At 47.1% G+C, this 20,935-nt stretch overlaps 1 protein-coding gene across 1 annotated transcript; it reads left to right on the top strand.

The window, feature by feature from the left end:
* The first annotated feature begins 3,722 nt into the window (after positions 1-3,722).
* On the top strand, positions 3,723-16,134 carry NDUFAB1 (NADH:ubiquinone oxidoreductase subunit AB1). The gene is made up of 5 exons (XM_010358218.2): positions 3,723-3,950; positions 10,607-10,729; positions 12,685-12,772; positions 14,457-14,556; positions 15,971-16,134. The coding sequence occupies exons 1-4, from the start codon at positions 3,783-3,785 to the stop codon at positions 14,546-14,548; spliced, it is 471 nt and encodes a 156-aa protein (XP_010356520.1). The 5' UTR covers positions 3,723-3,782; the 3' UTR covers positions 14,549-14,556; positions 15,971-16,134.
* The last annotated feature ends 4,801 nt before the right edge of the window (positions 16,135-20,935 follow it).

Here is a 20,935-nt window from a genome sequence, read left to right as displayed (position 1 = left end):
GGCCGGATCTCAGCTCACTGCAAACTCCGCCTCCCGGGTTTACGCCATTCTCCTGCCTCAGCCTCCTGAGTAGCTGGGACTACAGGCGCCCGCCACCTCGCCCGGCTGGTTTTTTGTATTTTTTTAGTAGAGACGGGGTTTCACCGTGTTAGCCAGGATGGTCTCGATCTCCTGACCTCGTGATCCGCCCGTCTCGGCCTCCCAACGTGCTGGGATTACAGGCTTGAGCCACCGCGCCCGGCCAAGTACCGTATTTTTAATTTAAGGGGTATGTTTCAGACCCGGCACGGTGGCACACCCCTGTAATCCCAGCACTTTGGAGGCCAAGGTGGGCAGGTAATTGGAGGTTAGGAGTTTGAGACCGGCCTGGCCAACATGGTGAAAAATCCAAAGAGTAGCTGGGTGTGGTAGCACACACCTGTAATCCCAGCTACTCGAGAGGCTGAGACAGGAGAATCGCTTGAACTTGGGAGGCAGACATTTATTGCAGTGAGCAGAGATTGTACCACTGCACTCCAGCCTGGACAACAGAGTGAGACTCCATCTCAACGTAAAAAAAAGGAAGCTAAAAAAAGAAATTTTTAAGGGATATGTTCCAGGTGCTATTATGGAAACTCAAAGGCTGAGCAGCTGGGACAACCCAGGAGTCCCGGAAAAGCTTCGTGGAAGGTGGAAATTTAGCTGAGCCTTGCGGGGTAAGTAGATCAAAGCAGAAGCAAAGGATATTCTGGGCAGAAAGGACAGCCTGGATGAAATGGTGAAACCCAGTCTCTACTAAAAATATAAAAATTAGCCGGGTGTGGTGGAGGGCGCCTATAGTCTCAGCTACTTGGGAGGTTGAGGCAGAGAATTGCTTGAACCCAGGAGGCAGAGGTTGCAGTGAGCCAAGATTGTGCCATTGCACTCCAGCCTGGGTGACAGAGCAAGACTCTGTCTCAAACAGCGACAAAAAGAGAAAGTGTAGATGATTCCTTCAAGCAGCTTGTCTATGAAAGGAAGGAGGAATGGTATTAGAGATCTATAAAAGGGTCAGTGGAGGGTCCTCTGACTTTGCTTTTAGGCTAAGAGAAACTCTGATGTGTTTATGGGCTCAGGAGAAAGAGCCAGAAGACAGACCTTTGAGATGTAGGGAAGAAGAGCTAACTAGTGGCCCAAGATCCCATTGGGAACAGGAGGGGATGAAACTGCCATGCAGATGGGCTGGCAGAGGGAGGGAGAGATCATGGTGGGTTGGTGGGATAGTCTGTGCTGGGAAACTGACAGCTTTTATGCTTATCCATCCTTTGATGGGAATGCCACTGAAAAGCACCGGTGTTGTCTTTTAACTCTTCCCCATCTGCTAAGGACATGATCTTAATCTTAATATTGGGACTTTTTAGCCTATAGGCCATGTAGGCTGATATTTTGTCTTTATTTGTTTGCTAAAGGGAAAAGCAGCTCTCCCAAATTATTTAAATAAGAGATGATTTGTTATGTTTGACCAAAAGGATTAAATGTAACATTGATGCCAGGCTCAGTGGCTCATGCCTGTAATCCCAGCACTTTGGGAGGCCGAGACAGGCAGATCACCAGGTCAGGAGTTTGAGACCATCCTGGCTAACACGGTGAAACCCCATCTCAATAAATACATATATACATACATGTAACACTGAAATACTAGATAGGTCATGGGAAGAGATGGCCCCAAGTGTGAACTTAGTAGGCTATTAGGTTCTTCCTAAGCTTAGAGTTACATTTTTTGGGAGACAGAGTCTCACTCTGTTGCCCAGGCTGGAGTGCAGTGGTACAATCATAGTTCACTGGAGCCTTGACCTCCTGGGCTCAATTGGTCCTCCCACCTCAGCTTTCCCAAGCAGCTGGGACCACAGACATGCACCACCATGCCTGGCTAATTTTTTAAGTTTTTTGTGGAGACAGGGTCTCCCTGTGTTGCCTAGGCTGGTCTCAAACTCCTAGGCTCAAGCGATCCACCTCCCTTGGCCTCCCAAAGTGCTGGGATTACAGAGGTGAGTCACTGAACCAGGTTTGCATGTCTGGCTTGCTCACTGTTGCAGCCTCAACAATGAGTACTTAACAGATATTCAATTTTTTTTTTTTTTTTTTTTGAGATGAAGTTTCACTCTTGTTGCCCAGGCTAGAGTGCAATGGCGCGATCTCAGCTCCCTGCAACCTCCGCCTCCCGGGTACAAGCGATTCTCCTGTCTCAGCCTCCTGCCTCCTGAGTAGCTGAGATTACAGGCACCTGCCACCACACCTGGCTAAGTTTTGTATTTTTAGTGGAGACGGGGTTTCACCATGTTGTCCAGGACTGTCTTGAACTCCTGACCTCAGGTGATCCACCTGCCTCAGCCTCCCAAAGTGCTGGGATTACAGGTGTGAGCCACCGCACCTGGCAGCATACCATTACATTTTATTTTACTTGGATTTAACAAAAATAAAAATAAATTGAGGTAAAACTGATGGCATTATTGGATTGTTCATTCAGGCAGATTTCAGAATTTGGAGTCACTATCCCGTATGTTTCAATTTCAGTCAATATCCTTTGACTACCTGCTTAGAAATAGGAATTCACCTACTTAAACTCCTCCCTCACTTACCTATTTTTGTTAGCTATTGTAAGGAACATGGCTGTGCTTTGGTCAAGGATAGGCCAAGGTAAGATGTTTACATCCTGCGTGACTCAGCAAGTTTAGACACAGGCGTATAACTCCACTTGTTATCACAGCCATGTAGCCATAACATGGGAAGGCCATCACTTGGCTCTAAGCCACTATTTTCTGTAAAAGGTATAATTGCCCTGCTAATACTGTACAGGCGTTCGTGCCCAGAGAAAGAGTGAGAGAGCCAGAGCTGTCCGTCTTTGCAGACAGACGTGGGGGAGCCAGAACACAGCTGAGAGAAAGAGTTAAGCTGCTGACCCTGAAGGCAAGGGAGAGCAGCCTCGCAGCTGTGTGTCAGAGCCACGGGACTAAGCAGCTGAGACAAGGTGGACAGTGTGAGAGAACTAGTGTAAGTAAGCTGCTGATGAGAGCTGCTGATGAATAAAATCATCTTTCACCTGCCTACCGTCCCCTGAGTGTTCTTTCAGCTATCTGCTCATCCACCCACTCACCTCAGAGCTCCATATGGGCTGGAACCTGGCTGTGGGCATGACAGTTGGCATAGTCGTGGACCTGACAGCTATATTATACACTGTCAAGTTTTAAAACATGTATGTTGTTTTAATCGTAATTCTCACATTTATTAGTCTTAGTTATGTATTGAAATTATTTTTTCACATTATTTTTCATATATATAGAACCTATTCAATAAATGTTAATACTTGTGGAAGAATCGTAGAATCAAAACTTTATCCTTTTTTTCTTTTAATCTTTTTTGTAACAGAGACGGAGTCTTGCCATGTTGGCCAGGTCAGTCTTGAACTCCTGAGCTCAAGCAGTCCTGCCACCTTGACCTCCCAAAGTGCTAGGATTAAAGGTGTGAGCCACTGCGACCGGAACCAAACGTTTAAATAGATGTATTTCAGAACTTTCAGATAAAAAATGAAAGTAGGTTTCTCGTGTCGTGTCGCTTAGGGAAAGACGGCAACGTCTGCACAGACACCAAGCAACTGTCAGTCCCGAACCTGGATGGGCTCCGAGGGCGCAGTGCCTCCAGGAGCCGCCAGGGGCCGCCACCGCCGGCGATGCCCGACAGCGCTGCTCTGTGCGTCGCCTGCGCTCTGCCGGAGAGGAACCGTGGGCCGGTGGCGGCGGCGCAGTGCATCCTGGGTCGGCGTAGCTATGGCGTCTCGTGTCCTTTCAGCCTATGTCCGCTGCCTGCCCGCGGCCTTTGCGCCGCTGCCCCGGGTCCGGATGCAGACCGTGGCCCGGCCTCTCAGCACCGGTCTGTGCTCCGCGGGGACCCAGACGAGGCTCGGGCCTTTGCAGCCGGCCTTAAAGCTCGCGCAGGTGACTCGCGGTGACTTTTCTGGGGCTTGGCAGGGGTCAGGAATTGGGCCCGGTGGGGGTGGGGGCCGGGACCCCGGCCGCGCCAGCTGCCCGCAGGGGTGACCTGGGGGGCAGCCGGCTCGCTCCGCAGCCCCGCTGCCTAAAGGTGTTTAGTTGACCCCTGCCGGGAGGCCGGGTGACCTCGTAATAACTAGCAAGAGCACTGACTCGAGTCCAGCACCGCTGGACTGCCGCTTACCGAAACTTTGGACAAGTCTCCTAGCCTCGCTCACACTCACCTGCAAAATTGGGATACTGGCCTCTACCTTGCGGAGTAGCAATGAGGATTAGATGAGTTAATGAGGATAGAGCATCTCGTACCGTCTCAAAATAGTGGTCACCGTATTGTGAAAGCAGCATGCAAAGAGGCAGCCACACTGGCTGGCCTACAGCCTTCTACAGAGCGGTTCTCTCTGCAGTTCTGTCCTTACTTTTCCCTGCTGCACCTTCTGCCTGTGTCCAGGACTCCTGGAAGTAATTCTAGGAAACAAATGCAGGTGACCTTTGAACAATAAGGATTTGAATTGCTTTGGTCCGCTTATATGTGGATTTTTTTTTCAATCAAACGCGGCCAGCATTTACGGGATGTGCCGCCCTGCGTATAAGGAGGGCAGGCTCTTCCTATAAGGGGATTCTGCAAGGCTGACGGCGGGACATGAGTGTGCACAGATTTGGGTATAGTCAGGGGTCCTGGAACCAATCTCCTGCGCGAATACCAAAGAACGACTGTGCCTGTAGTATATAGCTTGAGCTGATGAAATCTGCGTGAGGCTGAAACGCCAGGAGGCAGTGATTTTCAAACCTAGCTCCATATTCAAATTACGTGGGTAACTTGAAAAAACAGAAAAGCTTTCCCCCTCCCCCTTCCTGCTGATTTATTCCTCTGGGATGATGCCCTGCCATGGTGGTGGTGTTGTTATTGTTGTTGTTTTTGAGACAGAGTCTCGCTCTGTCGCCCAGGCTGGAGTGCAGTGGCGTGATCTCGGCTCACTGCAAACCTCTGGTTCACGGCAACCTCCACCTGTCAGGTTCAAGCCATTCTCCTCCCTCAGCCTCCCGAGTATTTGGGACTACAGGCACCCACCACCATGCCCGGCTAATTTTTGTATTTTTAGTAGAGACGGGGTTTCATCATATTGGCCAGGCTGGTCTTGAACCCGACCTCGCAGTCCACCCACCTTGGCCTCCCAAAGTGCTGCGATTACAGGCGTGAACCACCGTGCCCGGCCTGTTGTTGTTGTTCTAGGCTCTCCAGATGACTCTGAAGTGCAATTGAGAATAAAAATAACCTTCTTAAGGTAGGATAGACTCCCAAGGTCAAGTTATGAAACCCCTTTTCAAAGTCATAGTAGGGTTTCAACCTTGACTGCATGTTAGTGTGAAAAATAAGTGTGTCTGGCCAGGCGCGGTGGCTAATGCCTGTAATCCTAGCACTTTGGGAGGCTTAGGTGGGCGGATCGCTTGAGCCCAGGAGTTTGAGACCTTCCTAGGCAACATGGTAGAACCCCGTCTCTACAAAAAAATACATAAATTAGGCTGGGCGCGGTGGCTCACGCCTGTAAACCCAGCACTTTGGGATGCTGAGGCGGGCGGATCACGAGGTCAGGCGATGGAGACCATTCTGGCTAACGCGGTGAAACCCCTTCTCTACTAAAAATAAAAAAAATTAGCCGGGCGTGGTGGCATGCGCCTGTAGTCCCAGCTACTCAGGAGGCTGAGGCAGGAGAATCGCTTGAACCCGGGAGGCGGAGGTTGCAGTGAGCCGAGATCGCCAGTGAGCCGAGATGCCAAGTCTGGCATCCTCCTTCCTGGCCACTCAAGGACTGAGTGACAACCTTTGTTATTGCATCAGCCTACAGATACTTCTGTTGTGGTGCTTGCCATATTTTTATTTCAGCTAAAATGATCTGTGGATTGGTCTCTTCCATTAGAGTGTAAGCTTCTCTGGGGGGAAGGTTGTGTCATGTTCATCTTTGCATTTCTAGCCCATTGCACAGTTCTTAGCACACAGGTTAAGTTCCCAGGCTTCTGAGACAGTCATGTAAATAGATAAAGGCAAGCCATTATGAGAACAAGTGTGTGTAATGCAGAAGCAAAAAGAGGTACTTGACCAACCTCTCAGCAAACATGATCTTGAAGGCCTGTGCAGAGACCAGGAAGAGCCCTTGTGGTTGACTCTTAGGGTGTCTGGAAGGGAACATTGTTGGTGGGAAGAGAGTGAGCATATCATGAAGGGAGCTATATGCTGCAGTGAGGAATTGTGGATGTTCTCTGCCAAGGTCATAGGGAGTGAACATGAAGCAGGGCTTATTGAAGGAATAAGCCCCAGGTGGCGGAGAAGGAACAGAGGTCTATAAGCAGGAGTTTTGGAGACAGGTCAGGAGTTCATTTCCAAACTGTTGAGTTGGAGAGGTCTGGGCTGCCTATGTAGAGGGGACCAGTCGGCAGTTTGTAGAGACAGCCTTTAAAGCCCTCTCCTTAGCCTCCTCTGAGTTTGCCTCAGGCAAAAGTGGGCCCCAGTGGAGTACCTGGATTCTGATGGAACCTCATCCATTTGAATTACTAGTCCAGAGGGCCGTCACTCTACCTGCAAACAGTACCTTCTCTGATGTCTGGGAGAGGTGGTTTATTTCCCATATAATTGTTAAGTGTAGATCTTGAGGAAGAACAGTTAACACCAGAAACCTCACATGTTGGCTGCTGGGGAGGTGCTTGTCCATTTTGTATCCCTTTTATTTTTTCCCAGTCAACAGAGATCCAGCTAGAAGGAGCAACAAGACCTTCCAAGAGGCCATGCTGGAAGCACATGGGGGTGAGGGGTACCTAACCTCCCCTGCCTCAGTTTCTCGTCTGTAAAAAGGAGGGTGATAGTATCGTCGATCTCACCAGATTACTGGAGAGCTGAAGGAAGATGATGTGTGTAAAGTGCTTAGGGCAATATCATAGCCTGACTTGATAAGAAATCAATGGAGGCCAGCCATGGTAGTTTATGCCTGTAATCCCAGCACTTTGGGAGGCTGAGGTGAGTGGATCACTTGAGACCAGAAATTCAGGACCAGCCTGGCCAACATGGTGAAACCTCATCTCCACTAAAAATACAGAAATTAGCCAGTCATGGTGGAGCATGCCTGTAATCCCAGCTACTTGGGAGGCAGAGGCATAAGAATCACTTGAACCCAGAAGGCAGAGGTTGTAGTGAGCCGAGGTCACAAAACTGCACTCCAGCCTGGGCAACACAGTGAGACTCCGTCTGAAAAAAAAAAAGAAAAAGAAATCAATAGAGACCAGAGGCAGAAGCATGAGAGGGGAGTAGGATCAAGTATTTTGGGGCTGCGCTACAGCCAAGGCATCAAACTAGCTGCTGCTGGTCATTGGTCTCAGGATCCTACTAAATAACCCAAAATAGCACTTACTGTGTAAGTGCCAGCCAATGTCCAAGCCCTTTACTTCATCTCTTCACAACAGTCCTGTGAGTATGGTACTGTTGTTTATCCCCATTTTACAGATGAGGAAACTGAGGTGTACAAGGTTAAGTAACCCACCCAAGGCCAAACAACTAGTGAGAGCCAGCACCATGGTGCAGGCATAGGCAGTCTAGTTTCAGAGTCTGAGCTCTTGCCCACTAACTTACTGCCTCATGCTGACCCTGATGCAGCACCTACTCTAGATGGCATGTGGCCTCCAGTCAGAGACTCATTTAATTTAATCACACAGTACCCCACCTGGCCCCTGTAGGTACTTGCCGGAGCTGCTGAGGACAATGCTGACAACCTAGTTGACCTCATAGGTAGCTGTGTATGAACATAGAGTATACCCTCACCAGTCTCCCTGGGTCCAAGGTCTTGCTTTGTTGCCCAGGTTGGTCTGGAACTCCTGGGCTCAAGCGATCCTTCCACTTTGGCCTCCCAAAGTGTTGGGATTACAGGCGTGGGCCACCACACCTGACCTCGTACCATTTTTTTTCTTTTTTTTTTTTTTTTTTTTGGAGAAGGAGTCTCACCCTATCGCCCAGGCTGGAGTGTAGAGCCAAGATCTCAGTTCACTGCAACCTCTGCCTCCTAGGTTCAAGTGATCCTCCCACTTCAGCCTCCTGAGTAGCTGGGATTGTAGGCACACGTCATCATACCCGGCTAATTTTTGTATTTTTAGTAGAGACGGGGTTTCACTATGTTGGGCAGGCTGGTCTTAAACTCCTGACTGCAAGTGATCCGCGCACCTTGCCCTCCCAAAGTGCTGGGATTACAGGCGTGAGCCACCACACCTGGCCTCATACCATTTCTTGATAAGCACATAGCCTCTGTTGGATCCTTCCACCTGAAACTTCTTTTCTGCCATTGCCATATTACCTCATTTCTTCCCCTTTCTCTTTATTCCTTTCTTCTCCATTTTATTTATGACTTGGAAACCTATTTGAGTCATTGTTAAGTAGACCAGTGATGTGCCTGTATCAAAGGTCTCCTTAACGCATAATAGGAAAGGATACCATGTATAATAGGAAAGGAGACCAGACATTTAGACAAAGAAAAGTGCTCTAAAACTCTTGAAAGTACTCAGAAACTCTCCAACTCATGTCTTTAGCTTGCTGATTAAACTTGATTTTTTTTTTTTTTTTTTTTTGAGAAGGAATCTCACTCTGTCGCCCCTGCTGGAGTGATCTTGGCTCACTGTGTCCCAGGTTCAAGTGATTCTCCTGCTTCAGCCTCCTGAGTAGATGGGATTACAGGCACATGCTACCACGCTCAGCTAATTTTTATATTTTTAGTAGAGATGGGGTTTCACCACGTTGGTCAGGCTGGTCTCGAACTCCTGACCTCATGATCTGCCTGCCTCAGCTTCCCAAAGTGTTGGGATTACAAGTGTGAGCCACTGTGCCCGGCGTAAACCTGATTTTAATAACTGACTTCTTTTTCTTTTATTTTCTTTCTTTTTTTTTTTTTTTTGAGAGAGAGAGTATCAGCTCTGTGGCCCAAGGTGGAGGGCAGTGGCACGATCTCGGCTCACTGCAACCTTTCTCCTGGGTTCAAGCAATTTTCATGCCTCAGCCACCTGAATAGCTGGGATTACAGGCACACACCACCATGCCCGGCTAATTTTTGTATTTTTAGTAGAGAGGAGACTTCACCATTTTGGCCAGGCTGGTCTTGAACTCCTGGCCTCAAGTGATTGGCCCACCTCGGCCTCGCAAAGTACTGGGATTACAGGTGTGAGACACCACACCTGGCCCAATACCTGTTCTTTATGCAAGATGAATGTTTCTTATACAGAGGTTATACTGGTTTGGTTCCCTGGGCAGTATTTATTATGATTTTTCATGGACCTTTGTGAGTTTCAGGCACCTGAGCCCTAACAAGCAGCCCCACTTTCTATAGGGAAATGCCTTAAGAACTCCAAGCCTCGGACTTAAAATCAACTTCAGGAGGTAAACAAACCAACTTAGATTAGGGATTCCTTTTTTTTTTTTTTTTTTTTTTTTTTTGAGACGGAGTCTTGCTCTGTCGCCCAGGCTGGAATGTAATGGCATGGTCTCGGCTCACTGCAACCTCTGCCTCCCACGTTCAAGTGATTCTCCTGCCTCAGTCTCTTGAGTAACTGGGATTACAGGCGCCCACCACCATGCCTGGCTAAATTTTGTATTTTTAGTAGTGAGATAGGGTTTCACCATGTTGGCCAGCTTGGTCTCGAACTCCTGACCTCAGGTGATCTGCCCACCTTGGCCTCCCAAAGTGCTGTGATTATAGGCGTGAGCCACCATGACCAGCCAGATTAGGGATTTCTGTAGTGAGCAAAACTGCCAAATACCCTGTTTTGTTTTCTCTGGTTCTGTGTTGTACCTTCCACAGCATTAAACCACCTGACCTGTAATTGCAGCTCATTCCACATTTGTTGAATGAAATCTGGTCAATACCCTAAAATACCTAAACATCGAGCCAACTAATACCAGAGATACGTGAGATATTGCTCTAACATGGCCGAGGCCAGAAGGGCTCATGGTTTGGCTGGTGGCCATGAGGCAAGCCTTGCTGGAAGGGAAACAGATTGGAATATAATGACTGTAAGCTCCCTCATCCTCTCTTTGGGTGGGTGGCCAGCTTCCTTTGTCCTGGCTGAGGTCAGGGAGATACCTGCTGGAACCAAACTAGACCTTTCTGGTGTATGGTCCTCAGTTTGAATTGCCTTTGGGTTTACCATGACAGCTCTTTCCTTGTGGGTTATTTTGACTTGGGTCTGCCTATTAAAGGTGGCAGCTCCCTAGAGAGGCCTCAGGATGCTGAAAAGATGCCATGAGAAGACATAGGCATTCTGCAGACGCCAGACAATTTTACTGGCAGTTAGTGTCGCAGAGCGGGATGAATGTCCAGAGCCTGAGGGTTGAACCCAGGAGGCAGAGGGGCTGGTCCTGGCTCCCAGGAAGGAGGCCTGAGGTGCTGCCGAACTGCTGGGGCTTCTGCGATTACCCAGTCCTGCAACGTGGTGTGTCCTAATGGCCACAATGAGAATGAGATGCTGTGTGTTCTCTACAGCCCCAAAAGTTCTGTGCAAGTTACCTATAGGCTTGTGCATTGATTTAGAGGCATTTTCCGTTCAATGACAGTGTTTTCTTCCTGCCCTCGCTCTAGGTTCCTGGTAGAGTTACACCGTTGTGCCGCCAGTATAGCGACATGCCCCCTTTGACGTTAGAGGGCATCCGGGACCGTGTTCTTTACGTATTGAAACTCTATGACAAGATTGACCCAGAGAAGGTAACTGATGGTGGTTTGAATTTTTTTCTTTAAATACAGAGTATTTAAATTACATGGTACAAAATGCAAAGGGCAAGATACTCAATAAAAATCTCCTTGGCTCCCAGCCACCCAGGCCCATTCTGGGAGACAACCAGCACTACCAGTTTCATGTGTGTTTCCAAAGGTATTCAATGCATATGTTAAAGCAGTATACGCATATGTGTGTATATTATGTGTATATTATATGTGTATCTCACCCTTTTTAAAAAACACAAGTGGCCGGGCACGGTGGCTCATGCCTGTAATCCCAGCACTTTGGGAGGCTGAGGCGGGCAGATCACCTGAGGTTGGGAGTTCGAGACCAGCCTGACCAACATGGAAAAACCTCATCTCTACTAAAAATACAAAATTAGCCAGGCATGGTGGTGTATACCTGTAATCCCAGCTACTCGGGAGGCTGAGGCAGGAGAATCACTTGAACCCAGGAGGTGAAGGTTGCAATGAGCTGAGATAGCACCGTTGCAGTCCAGCCTAGGCAACAAGAGTGAAACTCCATCTCAAAAATAATAACAATAAATAATAAAAACACAAGTGGGGCTGGTCGTGGTGGCTCACGCCTGTAATCCCAGCACTTTGGGAGGCTGAGGCGAGTGGATCATGAGGTCAGGAATTCAAGACCAGCCTGGCCAAGATGGTGAAACCCCATCTCTACTAAAAATACAAAAATTAGCCAGGCACGGTGGCAGACACCTGTAATCCCAGCTACTTGGGAGGATGAGGCAGAGAACTGCTTGAACCTGGGAGGCAGAGGGTACAGTGAGCCGAGGTCACGCCACTGCACACTGCAGCCTGGGTGGCAGGGTGAGACTCTGTGTAACAACGAAAATAAATGGAATCTGTTGTGTAGGTAAGGCAGTTTGTTTTTGATATGCGTTTTTGAAGAATCATTCCTGGTGATCCTGAGGTCTAAATTAGAGTGATAGGGTGATAGTAAACACTTTGTAACATGAAGCTGCCTACAGTTTATAATCATAATGCCACTTAAGGTGTGGAGTCTAGGCCTTAGTTGTCAGTAAGGCAGCAAAAATACCCAAACTTCTTCAGATGTCATTCAGAGCAATGATCAGAGATCTCAGTAAAACATATAGATTGCGCCGGGTGCGGGAGCTCACGCCTGTAATCGCAGCACTTTGGGAGGCTGAGGTGGGTGGATCTCCCTAGATCAGGAGTTCAAGACCAGCCTGGCCAACATGGCAAAAACCCTGTCTCTACTAAAAATACAAAAAAATTAGCTGGGCATCATGGTGGTGGGTGCCTGCAATCCCAGCTACTCGGGAGGCTGAGGCATGAGAATCGCTTGAACCCGGGAGGCCGAGTTTGCAGTGAGCCAAGATCGTGCCATTGCATTGCACTCCAGCCTGGGTGACAGAGCAAGACTCTCAAAAAACAAACAAAAAAACATACAGAGTGAAATTCTTCATTAGCTATGTATATATTGTTCACTTTAAAATAAAGTAGAATAAGATAAAGCAAACCATGTACATACCAGCACAGGTTACATATAAAATGTCAGCCATGGCCTCTGTATGTTAAAAAGAATTCGATATAGTCACAAGGACAGAAAACCAAACACTTCATGTTCTCACTCATAGGTGGGAACTGAACAGTGAGATCGGTTGGACACAGGGTGGGGAGCATCACGTACTGGGGCCTGTCAGTGGGTGGGGAGCTGGGGGAGGGATAGCATTAGGAGAAATACATAATGTAAATGATGAGTTGATGGGTGCAGCAAGCCACCATGGCACATGTATACCTGTGTATCAAACCTGCACGTTGTGCACATGTACCCTAAAACTTAAAGTATAATAAAAAAAATTCGATATAGTGATTAAGTGGCATTGTACCACCCTGTTATCTTGGGAAGCAAATGCTTTCATGGACTAAATTTTGTGTTTGGTGCTCCTTTCTTGCAGCTTTCAGTAGATTCTCATTTTATGAAAGACCTGGGCTTAGACAGTTTGGACCAAGTGGAGATTATCATGGCCATGGAAGACGAATTTGGTAAGGCTCAGTCTTGTATCTGTATACTGTGATTTTTGATTAAGGTGGATTAAACTGAAAGAAATGGTGGGAGTCTGAATTGGAGTTAGAATTAAATATTAGTAGAAACAGTAGTATCCACTGCCCTACACACACACCTGCCTGCCCACTTACCATCAGGTGAAGTAAGCTTTAGGGATGGTACATTTATTCAGAAAGCACCTTGCACAAGCCCAGCAGAGTGCCCAGTGTTGTGCCAAGAGCCGAATGACCAGAGATGGTTCCAGGGGACTGACTCTTCAGACAGAGTTCTAAGACAAAGGGCAAAAGCCTGCCTGGAACACATGCCGATGGCACGTCAGCCCTCCTGAGCTCGGGTGACATGAACCAGGTGGAAGTAGTGTGTGCCAGGACAAGAGACGCACCCAGAGCCTCCGGCCTTGTTCTCCTATCCTGGCTCACGTGCACACTCCAAGTTTGGGACGGTGTGTTGTGCAAGTGAGATCTTTCTAAGGCTCCATGGCTGTTTCTGCGTGAGTTGGTTGAATAGGAAATCAAAGGACTTCTGTGCTATTCTGCAGAGCAGGGCCTAGTTAAAATTCCTCACAGATGATGCTGACTAGGATGGAATCCTTTGCCTAGTGCTTCACAGTACCAGGTCTGGAATTGAGCTTAGGTATGAGCCTGGACAAGTAACTATCTCTCAAAGCCTGTTTCCGCAGCTGTAAAGTGGGTGATAATAGTAGGAACCCCAGGATTGGGATTGCTGTGAGAATTAGAGATTATGTGTAAAATGCTCAGCACAGCGTTTGGCCCAAAGTAAGCTAACTATCAAAACCCAGCCATTTATAAAAACCCAACCATCATGAAAAAAAAAAGCATGGGTGACGTGTGTTACAGCACGATGACCCTCGAGAACGTGCTGAGTGAAAGAAGCCAGACACAGAAGATGACAGGTTATATACCATTTACATGAAATGTCAAGAAGAGGCAAATCAAGATAGAAAGTAGATGAGTGGGCCGGGCGCGGTGGCTCAAGCCTGTAATCCCAGCACTTTGGGAGGCCGAGACGGGTGGATCACGAGGTCAGGAGATCGAGACCATCCTGGCTAACACGGTGAAACCCCGTCTCTACTAAAAATACAAAAACTAGCCGGGCGAAGTGGCGGGCGCCTGTGGTCCCAGCTACTCGGGAGGCTGAGGCAGGAGAATGGCGTAAACCCGGGAGGCGGAGCTTGCAGTGAGCTGAGATCCGGCCACTGCACTCCAGCCCCGGCGACAGAGTGAGACTCTGCCTCAAAAAAAAAAAAAAAAGAAAGTAGATGAGTGGTTGCCAGAACTAGGGAGGATGGGGAGTGACTGCTGATGGGCACTGGGTCTCTTTTACAATGGTGATGGTTGCACAATGTTGTGAATATACTAAAAACTACCAAATTTTATATATATATATATATATATGTATGTATGTGTACAAGGAGGAATTTGCTATTATATGAATTCTATCTCAACAAACAAACATACCTCCAAAGCATTGTACCCAACCTGCATGCATACTGTCTAGAAGCTAACTGGCCCACAACCTAAATGGCATTCAAGGTTGCTGAAAGTTTTGATATACTTGTAGCTGTTGTAGAAGGGTCAGGTGTGTTCAGTTCTAAAGGATTTTTTTTTTTAAACTCTCTCACGTTGTGTATTTTTCTTTTAGGGTTTGAAATTCCTGATACAGATGCTGAAAAGTTAATGTGTCCACAAGAAATTGTAGATTACATTGCAGATAAGAAGGATGTATATGAATAAAGTATCAGGTAAATAATTAGACTTCTAAAATGATGTTCACCCGTAGATTTAATTGTCTGTGGTTCTTCAATAAAGGAAACTCAAGAAGAAATAGAAAATGGAAATGCTTGACCAAGATTTTTCACTGCTTATAAAATGCAAGCCCTTTCCTGTTGTCTGCCACTCAAAGGGGCCCAGCCATGGTGGTGATCTTTGAGAGGTTGAGAGCTGTCATTCCTGCATAGAACTCCCTTGACTATCAGCTCTCCTCACAAAAGCAGAGTTTTGTACAAAGTACTGAGCAGGATAACCTGGAAACAGACCTCTATCTCCCTCAATTACTCACCCAAGGCAAGCCCAGCCTGCTGGGTAAGACACTGAGGTGACCTGGCTCTTTTTGTTTTTGGAGACGGAGTCTCGCTCTGTCACCCAGGCTGGAGTGCAGTGGTGTGCTCTTGGCTCACTGCAAGCTCCGCCTCCTGGTTTCATGCCATTCTCCTGCCTCAGCCTCCCAAGTAGCTGTGACTACAGGCACCCGCCACCACGCCCAGCTAATTTTTTGTATTTTTAGTAGAGACAGGGTTTCACCGTGTTAGCCAGGATGGTCTTGATCTCCTGACCTCATGATCTGCCCGCCTCAGCCTCCCAAAGTGTTGGGATTACAGCCATGAACCACTGCGCCCGGCCCGACCTGGCTCTTAATTAGGCAAGAGAGGCCTCATGGGTAAGAGGATGGACTTTGGAGTCAGACACACCCAAGTTTATTTTCAGCTCTGCCACACTCTGTAAGCCTGGTGGTCTCAGGCAGACTGCTTAGCTCTGTAAGCCTCAGTTTCCTCGTATGTAATATGGGGGTAATGATAGGACCTACCTGGGGCTTTTGTGAAAGCAAAATTGCAGAGAGTGTATATATCACTTGATACAATGATGTAAAGAAGCCTCTTAGTAAATAGTAGCTCTTGTTACTTGGGCCCTAGAATAATCAAATAAGACTTTTTGCATTAAAACATTATATTAGTGTCTTTAGCTTTTAGTGACCCTGTCTTTTTGTTTGTTTTTTTTTTTTTTTTTTAGATGGAATCTTGCTCTGTTGCCCAGGCTGGAGTGTAGTGGCATGATCTCGGCTTACTGTAACCTCTGCCTCCTGGGTTCAAGCGATTCTCCTGCCTCAGCCTCCTGGGTAACTGGGATTACAGGCGTGTACCTCCACGCCCAGCTAATTTTTATATTTTTCGTAGAGATGGGGTTTTACCATGTTGGCCAGGCTGGTCTCGAACTCCTGACCTCAGGTGATCCGCCCACCTTGGTCTCCCCAAGGGCTGGGATTACGAGCATGAGCCACTGCACTCAGCCAGATGCTGCATTTTTAGCACCTGAAAGATGTCACTTACCATTAATAAGAACACATCAAAAATAACATTGAACTTATTTTATCTTTTCCAGACCCTTTGGCTTTAGGGAGAGAGGACTCAGATGATAGTGGCGAATGTCTGGCAGTGAGGACACATTTTCGCATCATTGCTGACTCTGACAGAGTGATTCTGATGGACTTGTATTTAAATTGTGTAAGTGTTTTACTCTTTGAAAATAAATCTATAAAACCAACATTTTCTCTAGTCTTCAGTTTTTCAATGTCTATAAAGTGCTTTTTTATATTTTCATATTGACATTGCTTAATATTTTTAAAGGTCTGATTTGTCATTGGTATCATGCATGTCAAAAACAATGGCTTCTCCAACCATGTACTTGAAGTAAGACTCTCTCCCCACCTTCATATCAGGAGTGAATATATTCATGGAAATGGACTTTCTGCTTCAAAAAAAATTTTGTTTTGGTTTCCATTAGCTTATTATCAGCTGATATCAGCAGGTGGGACTAGTTGTTCATCCCTGTCCTAAAGATCCCTTTCCAAATTAATACAGTTTAACAGTTTTGGAGAATGGGAGGCTCTCTTTCCTCCTGGAAGGTCAGTTTGACATTGCCACACATCATTATCAGTTCTGCCCCTTTTACTCTTAGCACTGTGTTGGTTCCTTGGGGTTGATGTAGTTAACATGTACACATTGCCTAGCTCTTGATAAGGTTTAGTTTGAGAGTTACATCAAAATAATTGCTCTCTTTTTACATGACATTTCTAGTACGGGAGGGAAGTGGAACCAAAGGCCTACAGTAAGTAGTGTCTTCGAGGCAGAAGAACTAAGGTGAGGGGCCCTGAGCCAGCCGAGAATCTCATGGCTGAGAGATGAGGTGGTCGAAGGATGGGAGTCAGCTCTGGGATTGGGTCCACACTCATCTGCTTCCCTTCCTGCAGGTACCAATACGCTGGTTCCTTCTGGGTTGCTCTAGAGTTATTTCAGGCGTGTTAGGCAGGCATATTCCTTTTTTTTAACTTTTATTTAGGTTCAAGGGTATATGTGCACGTTTGTTATATAGGTAAATTATGTGTCATGGGGTTTGGTGTACAGATTATTTCACCCAGGTAATAAGCATAACACCCCATGGGTTTTTTTATTTGAGACGGAGTTTCACTCTTGTCACCTAGGCTGGAGTGCAGTGGCCCGATCTTGGCTCACTGCAACCTCCGCCTCCCAGTAGAATCAAGTGATTCTCCCGCCTCAACCTCCCAAGTAGCTGAGATTACACCCGCTACCATGCACCTGCCACCACACCTGGCTAATTTTTTGTATTTTTAGTTGAGACGGGGTTTCACCATGTTGGCCAGGCTGGTCATGAACTCCTGACCTCAGGTGATCCACCCACCTCAGCCTCCCAAAGTGCTGGGATTACAGGTGTGAGCCACTGTGCCCAACCCCCGATGGGTCTTTTTTGGATCCTCACCCTCCACCCTCCAGTAGGCCCCGGTGCCTGTTGTTCCCTTCTGTCCATGTTTACTCAATGTTTAGCTCTGACTTACAAGTGAGAATGTGGTATTTGGTTTTCTGATCCTGTGTTAGTTCACTTAGGATACTGGTTCCAGCTGCATCCATGTTGCTGTAAAGGACATGATCTCATTATTTATGGCTGCATAGTATTCCATGGCGTGTGTGTGTCTGTATGTATGTGTATACACATTTTCTTTTTTTTTTTCAGACAGTCTCGCTCCGTCACCCAGGCTGGCGTGCAATGGCACAATCTTGGCTAACTGCAATCTCCGCTTCCCCAGTTCAAGTGATTCTCCTACCTCAACCTCCTGAGTAGCTGGGATTACAGGCGTCCGCCACTATGCCCAGATACTTATTTTGTATTTTTATTAGAGATGGGGTTTCACCATGTTGGCCAGATTGGTTTCGAACTCCTGACCTCAAGTGATCTGCCTGCCTCGGCCTCCCAGAGTGCTAGGATTATAGGCGAGAGTCACCGCACCCAGCCTACACGTTTTCTTTATCCAGTCTGCAGTTGATGGGCATTTAGGTTGATGTCATGTCTTCGATACTGTGAATGGTGGTGTAGTGAGTGAACACAGGCATGCATGTGTCTTTATGGTAGAATGGTTTCTATTCCTTTATGTGTATCTAGTAATGGGATTGCTGGGTCGAATGCAAACCTCATTTTCGTTTCTTTGAGACATTCACTCTGTCACTCAGTCTGAGTGCAGTGACACGATAGTGGCTCACCACAGCCTCAACATCCCAGGCTCAGGCCATCCTCCTCCCTCAGCCTCCCAAGTAGGCACACCACTACTAATTTTTTAAGTTATTTATAGAGATGGGGTCTCGCTGTGTTACCCAGGCTGGTCTTGAACTTCTGGGCTCAAAAGATCCTCCGCCTCCACTTCCCAAAGTACTGGGATTACAGGCGTGAGGCACTGAGCCTGGCCCCTTTTTAGCAATAGAAAGCATATCCTTTTCAGTCATGAAAATCATACATTGTTACACTAGACCTTTTTTATTTTTTTCAATACTCAGCAACATATCTTGGAAAACTGCCAAATTGGAGGATACGGTGCTTCTTCATTGTTTTTTTACAACTGCATTTATTTAACAATAGCTTGAGCACTTACTAAGCACTGGTGATCAAATCGGGAGTAACAGGCTGTGTGTTATTCCTTTGATTGGAACGTCTGGTAGTTTAACACTGGGGATATTTTGGTGATAGTCTCCAAGTTGTTCTGGCTATTTTAAATCCCATGGCAGCTGTACATTTTGCCAAAAAAAGCGTCTGTGATTGTGTCTGCCTAAGATCACAAAGTCTGACTGTACTGCCACTTGAGTGCCTGCTTTGCTACTATCTTCAGCAGACGCCTGCAGTGAAACAGCCCATTCACGTCATCCAGTAGCTGGTGTAAGCCCCAAAGAAGCCAGAATGAGGGAAGACATTTACTGGATCTCACACACACAGATCATTCATCCCCAAGGCCATTTAGGGTCTGGTTGTTCAAGCAATAGCAAAGGCCTTTCTGTTCTTTCTGCTCTAAGAGCTTATCAGAATGTTCTGCTGAGAGACTTCTGTGCCACTATAGATAGGCAGCAAACTGGCCAAATGTAGCATTCCAAAGTGTGTGTGAATTCAAGAACAGGGTAAATGGAATATGGTATTTAATAGCTGCTGAAAACACCTCTGAGGATCTGTGCCTGTTGTACACCGTTCCCACTAGGAAAGGGTGGCTTGTGAAGCCTGTTGTGACCTGGTCCCAGCCCTGTCTCCAGCCATCCCCACCCTATCTCCAGTGGAGCTGCTTCCGTCTTCTCACTGTGTCCTCCACACAGCAAGTTCACTCACTCACTCCACACAAGGAAGTACCCACTGTGTGTTAAGCACTCCTGGAGCCTGAGTACAGTTTCACACCATATAGTTTGTCTCCCATCTCCAGGAACTCACCACCTTGTAAGGGAGATAGGTACAACCTAGGTGGAGGTTATCACACTCAGCATCACCAATGATGCAACAAGCCAACCTCCTATGCTGCTCCTGATGTGAGGCATCGAGGTCACGTCACCTCTGAGGCACTCCTGTGAAAATCATGTAACTTGAATCTGACTATGAGGAAACAAATCTGGAAGGTGGGACAGTTTATAAGGCCTGGACTTTAAAAACTGTCATGAGAGGCCTGGCATGGTGGCTCCTGCCTGTTCTGTTAATCCCAGCACTTTGAGGCCAGGAGTTTGAGACCAGCCTGGGCAATATCGTGAGACCCTGTCTCTTCAAAAAAATTAAAAATTAGCTGAGTGTGGTGTCACATGCCTGTAGTACCAGTTAGTCCCAGATTTGGAGATTGGGATAAAGAGAGATGGATTGGCAAGAGATTTTGGGAATAAAATGGCAGAACCTGGGAGGCTGGGTGGGCGGATCACTTGAGTCAAGGAATTAGAGGCCACGGTGAGCTATGATTGCACCATGGCACTCCAGCCTGGGCAACAGAGGGAGACCCTCTCTCTAAAAAAGAATTGAAAAACAAATAGATGGGGTGCAGTGGCTCACACCTGAAATCCCAGCACTTTGGGAGGCTGAGGTGGGTGGATCACCTGAAGTCAGGAGTCCGAGACCAGCCTGGCCAACATGGCGAAACCTCTTCTCTACTAAAAATACAAAAATTAGCCAGGCATGGTGGCAGGTGCCTGTAATACCAACTACTTGGGAGGCAGAGGCAGGAGAATCGCTTGAACCCGGGAGGCAGAGGTTGCAGTGAGCCGAGATCACGCCACTGCACTCCAGCCTGGGCGACAGAGACTCCATCTCAAAATAAATAAAATAAAACAAATAAATGGCAGAATCTGATCAGTTGTGTCTAAGCTATCTCCCAACCTACCAGTACTGGGTGAGTTGTGGTCTAAAGCAGGGACCCGAGGATTGGATTTGATGCATTGAATGTGAGGTGTCTGTGGGATACCCGAGCAGGCAACGGATAATGAGCAAGAGCTCAAGAAAAATGTCAGGTTTGGAGTCTGAGTGCTGCTGAGGTGCTTCCCCAGTGCCGGCTCCCTCCTGCTAAGTTCCCATGGAGGAGTCCACTCACCCCACTCTAGGAAGTGGCTTAAGTGGGAATGATTGGTCCTCCGCCCCTGGGATGCACACTTCAGTACTTGAGCGTAATGTGAATTCTACTTCCTCAGGAATGATTTGGTGCTGGGGTTGAGAAGCTAGGAGAACTGAGTGAAAGACTTACCTATCACCTGAAATTCTTTATCAAGTGCATGTGTTACTGTTTTAATGTTTTAAGGGGTAGCCAGCTAATAAATAAAACCAATTAAACAAATTTAACTGACAAATTAACTTTATTAATACGCAAAGCTAATTAATAAAGCCAATAAACAAATGCCAAGGTTCAAAATTTTAAAAAGCAAGTCACGCACCCAAGTTAGTGCCCTTAAGACACACAGCAAAACTGAGGAAAGAAAAAATCTGAAAGCAAAATAAAGCAGCTGGGTTCTTTCCTAACTTCTCAAGTACGAGGTAAGTATCTAAGAGCAC

The sequence above is a fragment of the Rhinopithecus roxellana genome, chromosome 20 (genome assembly GCF_007565055.1).
Source record: "Rhinopithecus roxellana isolate Shanxi Qingling chromosome 20, ASM756505v1, whole genome shotgun sequence".
In the NCBI taxonomy this organism is placed as follows: domain Eukaryota; kingdom Metazoa; phylum Chordata; class Mammalia; order Primates; family Cercopithecidae; genus Rhinopithecus; species Rhinopithecus roxellana.
Note: the sequence above shows the minus strand (reverse complement) of the source record. Positions and strands in the feature narration are given on the sequence as shown.

Bases quoted from the DNA above. Each gene is read 5' to 3' on its own strand.
- NDUFAB1 (XM_010358218.2), top strand. From the start codon at position 3,783: ATGGCGTCTCGTGTCCTTTCAGCCTATGTCCGCTGCCTGCCCGCGGCC. The intron at 3,951-10,606 runs GTGACTCGCGGT...CCCTCGCTCTAG, and splicing joins CGGCCTTAAAGCTCGCGCAG to GTTCCTGGTAGAGTTACACC. The intron at 10,730-12,684 runs GTAACTGATGGT...CCTTTCTTGCAG, and splicing joins ACAAGATTGACCCAGAGAAG to CTTTCAGTAGATTCTCATTT.